Below are 11494 nucleotides of genomic sequence, written 5' to 3' on the forward strand. Positions count from 1 at the left end.
CCTCAAACTCACAGAGATCCGCCTGCCTCTGCCTCCCAAGTGCTGGGATTAAAGGCGTGGGCCACCACCACCCGACTTTTTGGGGTTCTTGGAAACAGGGTCTCCAGGTGGTGGCAGCGCAAGCTTTTAATCCCAGCACTCGGGAGATAAAGACAGGCGGATCTCTGTGAGGCCAGCTGGGTTTACAAAGCGAGTTCCAGCCGGGCGGTGGTGGCGCACGCCTTTAATCCCAGCACTCGGGAGGCAGAGCCAGGCGGATCTCTGTGAGTTCGAGGCCAGCCTGGGCTACCAAGTGAGTCCCAGGAAAGGCGCAAAGCTACACAGAGAAACCCTGTCTCGAAAAACCAAAAAAAAAAAAAAAAAAAAAAAAAAAAAAAAAAAAAAAAAAAAAAAACAAAGCGAGTTCCAGGAGAGCCGGAGCTACACAGAGAAACCCTGTCTAGAAAAACAACAACAACACAAAGTAGTGTGTGTGTGTTTAGAGTCTGAATCTGAATGAATCTTGAACTATGAACCGTTCTCTCTTCCCCTGTGAGTTTTTTTTTTTTTTTTACTTTCTCACTCTTGTCTTCAGATGGTGGCCTGCAGAGATCTGCAGCCCCAGGTCTGTGCCTCTGAACATCCAGGGCCTGAGGCACGACTTGGGGGACTTCCCTGTGTTCTTCTTTGGGTCTCATGACTACTACTGGGTACACCAAGGCAGAGTGTTCCCTTATGTGGAAGGAGACAAAAGCTTTGCCGAGGGACAGACCAGCATTAACAGGACCTTCAAAAAAGGTAAGTTGGCCTGTGCTTAGAGTGACTCAGAACTACCACTCCAGTGCATGTTTCTTAGAATCCCCTTATTTGCACGTGAAGTTTCTTCCGTCGCTTGAGAATCTTCTCCAGGCACTTTGATTTTGTACCCATAAACTTCTTGTGACATCAGACTCGGGTTTGAGATGCATAAGCGCATGAACACTAGGCTGTGTTTGAAGTGTCTTTTAACCAGGTGAAGCCCCTTTGCCACGAAGGGGTAGAAAAGGCTTCCTCCCAGGAAGAGCTTGGGGCCTGCACAACAGGCCTGAAAGTCTACCTTTCTGAGGAAGGGTGGATGTCATTTAAATCCAGGACAGGGTACTCAGGTACTCGAGTAGAGTCACTTAGAGGCCTTTGTCGTTGATGTCGGACCTCTGCTCTGAGGATGCACAAGGATAGTGTTTGATGGGTTGTATACTAACTTCGTATTAACTCTATAATGGTGGTGACTGGTGATTTCCAGGATATCTAAAATGTAAGCCCCGGACCAGGTGGGGAAGGAGCATCTCTGAGGTGGTGGAATTTAGCTTCCCACCCTCTGGTGTGTATTTACATTTCAATAATGGCCTGCCTGCTCTTCCCGTCAGCACTGGAGGAAGCTGCAAAGCGCTTCCAGGAGTTGAAAGCACAGCGGGAGAGTAAGGAGGCTCTGGAGATTGAGAAAACCTCAAGAAAACCACCGCCCTACAAGCACATCAAGGTGAGCACACGCTCCCCGTGTGACCTGCAGACATGTTCCCTCACGGCCAGCGTCTCCTTGTTAGGCTGCTAGTTTCTGTGGCTGCATCAGTGGGATCTCCCTGTGGTGCTGAGGGTGGAATCTCCCTGTGCTGCTGAGGGTGGGATCTCCCTGTGGTGCTGAGGGTGAGATCTCCCTGTGCTGCTGAGGGTGAGATCTCCCCGTGCTGCTGAGGGTGGGATCTCCCTGTGCTGCTGAGGGTGAGATCTCCCCGTGCTGCTGAGGGTGGGATCTCCCTGTGCTGCTGAGGGTGAGATCTCCCCGTGGTGCTGAGGGTGGGATCTACCCGCGGTGCTGAGGAGTGGGTCTTTGGCAAGCTATTCCATACCCAGGAGCCATGACTTATATGAAATTCTGTTCTGTTTCTATCAGATTATCCTGCAACCAAATGAGGATGTAGATCTTTAGCCCTTCTTTTCCAGAGATGCACAGATAGCTTATTTTCTCTTAACTTTGGGTATTAAATTTCTGTCAGTCTGTGGCAAGCAATGTAAACAAATGAGAATTAACATCAAATTGAACACTTTTGTGTAGTAAATAGACATAGTTCTTATTCCTAGTTTATTCAGGAGAAGTTAAGCTAAAGAGCTCCTCAGGGTCCTGTCACAATGCTTTGGTGTTGTAGTTCCAGTTGCTCTCAGATCCTCACCTTGTCCCCTCTCACTTGGGGTCCTGTCTCCTAGGCTAACAAAGTGATAGGGAAGGTACCAGTCCAGGTGGCTGACCTGTCAGAGATCCCCCGCTGTAACTGCAAGCCTGCTGATGAAAACCCTTGTGGCTTGGAGTCGGAGTGTCTGAACAGAATGTCACAGTACGAGTGTCACCCGCAAGTGTGCCCTGCTGGGGACCGCTGTCAGAACCAATGCTTCACAAAGAGGCTCTACCCCGATGCAGAGATCATCAAAACGGAGCGGAGAGGCTGGGGCCTCAGAACCAAAAGAAGCATTAAGAAGGTAATCTGGTGGAGGCACAGCTCAGTAGGATGGGCCAGCGCCTCTGTCTTTTAGGATGCTTCCGTAGGTCCTGATTCTGGGACGGGAAGCAGCTCAGAGTAGGATGGGCCAGCGCCTCTGTCTTTTAGGATGCTTCCGTAGGTCTTGCCTCTGGGACGGGAAACACAGCTATTTATGACAGGAACTGAGGGTTCTCACAGAGTTTGGACTTGCTGAGCAAAGAAAGAGTGGGAAAAGTATAATAAAGTGTATGTAAACTGTGAGTATTGTTTGATGAGCTTAAATAGAAGGGCATTGATGTTTTTGTACTTGAATTTTTTTTAATTACTAGGTGAAATGATTCAAACATACTTTCTTCTTGTTGCTTTTCATGGTGGATGGACATGCCAGAGAAGTGAGATAATAAATTGTGTTGATTATACACCAGGGCAGAGACTAGCAAACCCAGAACTTCACTCCAGCCTCCTAACATTAACCATAGTGTGACCGAGTCACCATGTCACTAACGTAGACTGTAATAATAATAGTCCATTGGCCTAGTCCGCACCACCAGAGCTTGTTAGAGGCCTCAGGTTATGTTCGAGAGCAGTAGAAGGAGCTGAGGGCTTTAACATACGTAACTTACTTTTGTTTTCACACCATGAAACAATTTTTTATCACAATATTGGAAAAATATCTTAAAGCCAAATAGCTTACAAGAAAAACAAAAATCTCCAATAAAGCCTACTGTTGAAATGGTGGGTCTCAGATGTTAGAATGCCTGATACACGGACAACATGCAGACAGAACACACAGAGGAGTAAATGTGGTGCATGTTTTATTATCACAGTTGATATGGGTCAGGGGTCCAGGCAGTGCTCAGCTGGGTTTATTTAGGATTGCAAGCCATCAACCAAACTTGGATCTGCAGCTCACCCAGGGAAGGACCCACTTCCCAGCTTCCTTGAGGCTTTAGAACTCATCCATTCTTTGTCACTGTGGACTGAGTGCTTTTGCTCTGAGATCACCCCTCCTGCTGTTCTCCTGCTGAGAACGAGTTAACCTTCAATGGCTGCCTAGTTCCTTGCTACCTGAGGTATGAGAGTTTCCGTCTCCTTAGCCCATGCATGTTGTCACCACAGCCACATCCTTGGGGGAGGGATCATGATGGATGGCATGGATCGCAAGTGGGATCGGGGGCAACCTTGGCAATCTGCCACATTTGGACTTTAAGAGAATAACTTTAGCTGGAGTGTGAAGGGTTAATGAGGGAGGAGAAAGAGTGATGCGGAGCCAAGGGCGCAGTCCTGGGCACAAGGCTGAAGGTCTGCATTACTGATGCCTGCTCTCAGCTGTCCTGTGAGAACTGAGGAGAATCTGTTTGTGGAGTGCAAAGGTGTTAAGACGGTAAGCACACACATACTTCTTTCTCAAGACGCCTATTCTCCTCTGAGTTTGAAATGCTGGTGAGTCCCACAGATGATGTGTTGCTCTAGACGGAGTCGGCATGGCTTTGGAGATAAAAAGGTCAGCAATTAGATAAACACAGAGGTTCACTACCTTGTAGCCACTCCGAGTTTACCAGTTCAAAGGACAGCCAACAGTAGCAAATTCTTCAGGATTTAAAAGTCCTGCATCTCTGTCTTGGGGGTGGAGATGTGAGTAGAACAGGCACTTTCAGCAGTAGTTTGGAGGCAGTTTTCTTTAAACATGCTGTATAATACATACATTTACTGTATTATACAACAAATCTCCCCCCTGGCTATTTAAGCCAGGAGAATGAAAATCTGTAATCACATGGAAACTCTTCCCAAATGTGCAGAGCAACTGTATGTAGCTAGAGTTTTCCTGCCTGGCCCACAGTCAGGACAAATCTCTCTCACCTGCCAGTCCCACAGCCACTCAGACCCGACCAAGTAAACACAGAGACTTATATTGGTTACAAACTGTATGGCCGTGGCAGGCTTCTTGCTAACTGTTCTTACAGCTTAAATTAATCCATTTCTATTAATCTATACCTTGCCATGTGGCTCGTGGCTTACCGGCATCTTCACATGCTGTTTCTCATCATGGCGGCTGGCAGTGTCTCTCTGACTCAGCCTTCCACTTCCCAGCTTTATTCTCCTCCTTGTCCCGCCTACACTTCCTGCCTAGCCAATGGCCAATCAGTATTTTATTTATTGACTAATCAGCAACACATTTGCCATACAGAACATCCCACAGCAACTGTATTTTTATAATAGCAAAAATCTGGAAAGATGGGCCAGTCTTCTCCAGTGAGTAAATGGTTAAAGAAATGGTGGTACAGCCACGCTGAAGGGTCCTACCAAGGCGTTAAAGACAACCAGAACAGAACTTGAGATCTCTGGAGAATTAGCTTGAATTGTTAGGATTTTTTATTTTTAAAATAAAAATATAGTCCCATGGCTCTAGAGATGGTTTAGTGGTTAGGAGCACTTGCTGCTCTTATAAAGAACCCAGGTTTGAATCCCAGCACTCACACAGAACTATCTGAGCTCCAGTTCCTGGGCGTGTAATACCTTCTTACAGCCTCTTCAGATACTGCAGAGACATAGTGAACTCACATGGTGCACGTGCATGCACACACACTCACACACCTCTTCAGGCAAAACATTCATATACATGAAATAAAAAAAGTCTTTGTTTTATGTGTGAGTGTTTTGCATGTATTTGTGTTGTGTGTCTTCTTGGTGCCTGCAGAGGTCAAAAGAGGGCATCAGATCTCCTGGAATAAAAACACGTCTTTAGGAGCTGGAGAGATGGCTTGGCGGTTGAGAGCACTGACTGATCTTCCAGAGGACCATGGTTGGATTCTCAGCAGCTCACAACCATCTGTAACTCCAGATCCAGGGCATCTGCTGCCTCTTCTGGCCTCAGAGGGCACCAGGCATGCGAGCGGAGCACAGACATGCATGCAAGCAAAACATCCACATACTTCAATAATTTTAAACAGCAAGTCTTAAGAAAACAGTCTCAAAAGATCACATATTATATAAATTCATATAGAATACTCTTGAGTGACAGAATGATACCGATGGACTAGTGTTTGACAAGAGCTAGGAAACCAGGGTGCTGGAGTGATGAGGATGGGTGTGGCCATTGAAGAAAACTCAAGACATCCTGGGGTGCAGGTACAGTCTCGACCGTGATTGTGTGGTGGCAGGATTCCACGACTGAGTGGGGTGTGTGCACCAACACCATTAGTGCTGTGTTATAGTTCTGTAAGATGTTACCATTGGAGGAAGCTGAGTGAACGGTACAGAGTTTGTAGTTTTTCAGCTCTCTGTAAATATACTTATTCACAATAGAAGGTTTAAAGAGCAAATGCATATCCGCTCTGCTTCAGATTTGGACTTCTTCTGTTTCTCCCCCTAGTGGCCACCACCTCCTCAGCTACAAACTCTTAAAACTTTGTGATTATAGTGATGGTAATGACCTCAAAGTTGGGGGTAGCTTTATTCCAAGATCTAGTGATGTACCACAGGTGCCACTTGGGACTATAGAATAAATAACACTCTCAGCAAGAAAAGACAAGCACGTCGGTACCTTTTGAAGCACTTGTACAGAAACAGTGCCACCCCAATGCCCATGAATAAATAAAAACCATTTATTTCCAGGGTTGAAGTAGTATTTTCAGTATTTTTTTTTTTTTGCTTTGTTTTTGTGTAGGTGTAAAAACAGGTGTGCTCATGCATGTAAATGTCCAATGACAGCCCGGGTGTTGTTTCTAAGGTGCTTTCATGCCTTTAACATGTCTTCCAACTTGGGGAGGAAAAGGCTAATTTTAGCTTACAGTTTGTAGCCCATCATGAAAGGAGGTCAGGGCAGAACTCAAGGTAGGAACCGAACAGAGGCCATGAAGGAACCCTGCTCACAGCTGCTTCTGCTGCTCCCCAGGACTCAGCTAGCTTGCGTTCCTTTTTTTTTTTTTTAAAGCTCTGGTTGTCCTGAAACTCACTATGTAGACTAGGCTGCCTCTGCCTCCCGAGTGCTAGTATTAATGGTGTGTGCCCCCACAGCCTCGCCAGCCTGCTTCCTTAGACCACCCAGGACCACCTGCCCAGGGTAGAACCACTCAGAGCGAGCTGGGCCGGCCCTCCCACATGAATCATTAACCAGGAGGACACCCTACAGACTTACCAACAGGCAATGCGATGGAGGCATTTCCTCATTTGGGGTTCCTCTTCCCAGATAACTCACGCTCTTGTCAGATTGACAGGAGGCCAGCAGGTCACACCTGCTGTTTAGAGAGGTTTCTCATTGGCCTCGAACATCTCCAAATAGTGCAGCTGGCCCTAGCGATTCATCTGGTCCTCACCTTCACCGTCACCAGATTTCAGGCATCTGCCATCATGGTGGCCTCTTAGTTAGGGGACCTGAGCTCGGGTCTTCACAGTTGTGAGGGGAGTACTTCACCAGCTAAACCAACTCACAGCTCATGGCTCTGTTTTTGGTCTTTTACATTTTTAAAAAGCGTGTCTGAGATAAAAAGGACAGACACACACTTGCACACTGTAGTGCTGGATAGGAGTTGGAACATCTCTGTCCATCATGAGGGTTCATAGCATCAAACTTAGGTTACACACTAAGCCACTTCTGACCCCCCCAGCTTAGGGTTTTGGTGTTAAGGCAAGCTCTCACGTGCTGCAGGCCAGCCTAGAAATCAACATGTCCTGTCTGTACCTTCCAAGTGCTAGGATTATGGGCATGTGCCACCACACCAGTTTATGTGCTGTTGGGTATTGAACCCGTGGCCTTGTACAAGCTAGGCATGGGTTGTACTAGTTGTATTACATTCCCAGCCCCCAGTCCTCTTTTTTCTTTTTTGAGACAGACACACATACACTTGCACACTGTGGAAGCCCTGTAAGAGTACATGCTACTCTTTTCTCTTTTAGTTAATTTTCTTGTTTCGTACATGTGGTGTTAAGAATGCATTACAGGCCGGGCGGTGGTGGCGCACGCCTTTAATCCCAGCACTCGGGAGGCAGAGCCAGGCGGATCTCTGTGAGTTCGAGGCCAGCCTGGTCTCCAAAGCGAGTTCCAGGAAAGGCGCAAAGCTACACAGAGAAACCCTGTCTCGAAAAACCAAAAAAAAAAAGAATGCATTACAGTCCAGTGCACGGATTTTACAATCACATGTTAAATGCTTCTCTGCAGGGTGAATTTGTAAATGAATATGTTGGTGAATTAATTGATGAAGAAGAATGCAGACTCCGAATCAAGCGGGCGCACGAGAACAGTGTAACTAATTTTTATATGTTAACTGTTACCAAGGTAAAATTGCTTTTATTTTTTGGTAAGAAAAAGGGACATTTATGTTTTGTTCTTAATTTTATGTTGAACTCAGTTTCTCTAAATTTCATTTTCTCTAAGTATAATATGATTCTCGGTAGTCAGTGCTGTGATTATCTCAGGAGTACAGAAGGAGTCCTCCATAGTCAGGGGTCTCGCGAGAGAGGGAAATGCTAGCCAGAAATAAAGTGGTCATGTCTAGGCTAGAGTTGTTGGGTCCTTGTCCTCCATCTGAGTCAGTGAGAGACCTGATTATAAATACCTTGAGATTTCTGATTAACCAAAATCTCAGAACTTTTCTGTGTATTTATTAAGCTTTGAAAAAGGAAATGCCGGGAGGGGTGGGGGCAGCAGCGCTTGGAGAAATGACTTACTCGGTGGTGGAGAGCATTTGTTGTTGTCACAGAGGACCTGGGTTCAGTTCCCGACACCCACATGCGGTCTGAAACGGCAGTTCCGGGGGTCTGGTGTTCTCTCCTATCTCCAGAGGCACCAGGAACACAGTGTGACACACACGTACATGCAGGCAGCACACTCGTACACAGAAACCATGAGTGTTGTCACGGGAAAATGGCAGTAGACTGCTAACTTAGATCAAAGTTCAGCCAGGCATTGTGGCACACAAACCTGTACTCCAGCATTGGGGGGCTAAGGCATGAGGAGCAGAAATTTAAGGTAGAGGCCAGCCTGGGCTACATGAGGTCCTGTCTAAAACAAACACACAAAAAGACAAAAAGGAAGAAAAAGGCAAAGACTGTATGTAAGCATTAGACTGATATGTATCTGCCCATGCATTGCAGCCATGATCTCTATTATAGTAGTCCTTACAGAGGGCAGGAAGCCCAGGCCGAGGTACAGTTCAGTCGTGGATTTAGTATACCATCACACTTTAAGGACCAAGACTAGTACCCTGTGTTCTGGGATGTTTCTAAAAGATTCAGAATATCATTCAGGTTGAGGGCATGGCTCCATGGTAAAGCATCTACTGAGCATATGTGAGGCTGTGGGTTTGAGCCTCATCACAAGTGAAAACGTCACAGAAAAACAACAAAAAACAGCAAAAGAGATCGCTGGGCATGATGGCGCATGCCTTTAATCCCAGCACTTGGGAGGTAGAGGCAGGCGGATCTCTGTGAGTTCGAGGACAGCCTGGTCTGCAGAGTGAGTTCCGCAGCAGCCAGAGCTACGTTGTGAGACCCTGTCTCAAAAAAGAAAAAAAGGATTATTTGAAAGTATTTTAATTATACGTAGTTATGTCATTATTTGAAAATGGTGTAGCTTTCGTGTTTCATGAGCATGACTTCAACTGCCAGTTTATGCTGTAGTCTGCCTCTTTGAGCCTAGTCTCACTGACTCGGGTCAGCCAGCGTGACATCCGAGGGCTTCAGGCCTAGAGCTTATCCACATTGTTAGGGCCCAACTGTCTAGTGTTCCCTGTGTGTTGAACTGCGCTGTAAGTGAAAACAAAGTGTAACTTCTGGACAGTGTGGAGCAGAGACGGGTGTTCTCCACATCCTCACTAGGGGAGTCCCGTTTCCCTTCTCCATCTGCATGGTGTAAACTGGTCTGTGCACGACAGTCTCCCTTCCGGCTTAGAGCGGACGGAAAAGCTGAGAACAAGCTAATTGAGTAGTTGGTTATCTGAATGGTACGGCTCTTACCAAAACCACCTGAACACATGGCCTGCTGACCTGTTTACTAGACCAGCTCCGTCATCACCACTCTGTGCAGATCTGAGGCCATCCAGTAGGGCAGCTACATCGGGTGGCTGTGGTATCTGCAGAGTTGCCAGTTGCCACACTCCAGCTGTTACATGATGCGGTCTTGTGTCCCCCTAACTGTGTGTTTCTGAATGGACTTGTGTTTAGTTTATGTCAAAAGCGTCCTCCCCCTTTATCCCTTCTGAAGGACCGAATCATTGATGCTGGCCCCAAAGGAAATTACTCTCGGTTCATGAACCACAGTTGCAATCCAAACTGTGAGACGCAGAAGTGGACAGTCAATGGAGATGTTCGAGTAGGACTCTTTGCTCTTTGCGATATCCCTGCAGGTAAAGGGTGCTGTCCTGGGTCCCTCGGGGGCGGGGGGGGGGGGTCTGTCTCGTTGGGGAGGACGTTATCCTTTCAGGCCTGGTGTTGATTCGGATAAGACAGCATGCTCTTTTCGGAGCTGGCTGTTATTTGCCAGTGCAGTAAAACTACATCTGAAGAGGAAGCTTGCTGGCCTTTGTGCAAAAGAGGACCTGGAGAGTGCGTGTGTGTCTGTGTGCGTGAGTGTGTTACTGCTTCCGGTGCAGATAGATGCGTGACTTTCCCAGAAGACTGCGGCTGTATACTGTAACCCGACGGCCTGGTTCTGTGAACACACAAGTAACTAGCTGTGGCGGCTGGAGAGATGGCTCAGCGGTTAAGAGTGTAGACTTCTTTTGTAGAGGACCCGAGTTCGATTCCCAGCATCTGCGTGGGTGGCTCACAGCCACTTGTACTCCAGCTACAGGGGGTCAGACATACCTCTAGCTTCCACAGGCATCTACCCACACTCACACATACCCATAATTAAAAATAGTGGAAGTAAGTCTTTTTTAAAAAGTCAACATCAGCTGGTTTCCTTTCTTTCTTTTGTTTGCGGCTCTGACAGCTGTCTGTTTGGTAGACAGAGCCTCAGATGTCTCACGGCTTTCACTCTCCTCCTACTCCGCGTCTCAGCACTGCCCTTTAGCTCCTCCTTAGTTTAGGGAATTGGTAAGAGCAGTTCCGCAATGAGGACAAACTGAAGCTCTTTGTAGACTCTGGGCTGGTCACACCCGGCTGAAAAAGTGTGCACGAACTTTAGTTTGGACCCCTGGAGCTTTCAAGCGTGTAGTGAACTTGGTTCATAGTGGAAGGCGTTCCAAACACTGTCACGATGCCATCTCATGATGTTCATGTAGAAACTAGAGTTTAGCCCGGGCGGTGGTGGCTCACGCCTTTGATCCATCCCAGCACTCAGGAGGCAGAGCCAGGCGGATCTCTGTGAGTTCGAGGCCAGCCTGGTCTGCAGAGCGAGTTCCAGGACAACAAGGACTACACAGAGAAACTCTGTCTCGAAAAACAGAACGAAACAAAACAGGAAACAAGAGTTTAGCTTTGAAAAGAGGGCTAGGCTCGATGCCCTTCTTCTTGACCAGAGATCACATGGTCATTGTTTTTAGCCACTTTTGTAAAAGGGTGTGTCGTCTTTTTAGAATGTCAGCTTTGCCATGCTCCTTGGTGGGCAGGGATTTTAACCCAATGTCCCCACTTTCCGATCCTTGTTTTTAGTGAGATGGGACGTGGAAGGAGGAAGTCTTTAAAGTTGTACTGCGTTTGGTGTGTATATACCATGTGTTCATGAGGACAGGCGACAACTTGTAGGGTTAGGCTGTTCTCCCACCGTGGGGTCTGAGTCAAACGCATGTTGTCAGGCTCCCATGGCAAGCCCTCTCAGCCCCGAGCCATCCTGCCAGGCTGGGACAAGTCTCTGTGTTAGAACCGTGTGTCGGCGTGACAGTGTCCGGCAGAAGCTCTTCCTCCTGACGTCACTGTGAATGATCATTTCTCCTGTGTTTCAGGGATGGAGTTAACGTTTAATTATAACCTGGACTGCCTGGGCAATGGCAGGACAGTGTGCCACTGTGGGGCAGACAACTGCAGCGGCTTTCTAGGAGTACGACCAAAGGTCAGTCGGGCAG

General features: G+C 47.3%; 1 protein-coding gene across 6 annotated transcripts in view; it reads left to right on the top strand.

Moving 5' to 3' along the window:
• Nsd3 (nuclear receptor binding SET domain protein 3) overlaps positions 1-11494 on the top strand; it is a 118262-nt gene that overhangs the window by 97740 nt on the left and 9028 nt on the right. For 5 of the 6 annotated variants that reach the window (XM_052751881.1, XM_052751880.1, XM_052751886.1 and 2 more), the window contains 6 exons: positions 575-777; positions 1386-1498; positions 2221-2490; positions 7651-7767; positions 9694-9835; positions 11375-11481. In XM_052751881.1, coding sequence (XP_052607841.1) covers positions 575-777; positions 1386-1498; positions 2221-2490; positions 7651-7767; positions 9694-9835; positions 11375-11481 — 952 coding nt within the window. The remainder of the gene's footprint in view (positions 1-574; positions 778-1385; positions 1499-2220; positions 2491-7650; positions 7768-9693; positions 9836-11374; positions 11482-11494) is intronic. The other variant, XM_052751885.1, reaches the window with a different exon arrangement.

The sequence above is a fragment of the Peromyscus californicus genome, unplaced genomic scaffold, assembly GCF_007827085.1.
Source record: "Peromyscus californicus insignis strain IS unplaced genomic scaffold, ASM782708v3 Scaffold_23__1_contigs__length_62951481, whole genome shotgun sequence".
NCBI lineage: Eukaryota > Metazoa > Chordata > Mammalia > Rodentia > Cricetidae > Peromyscus > Peromyscus californicus.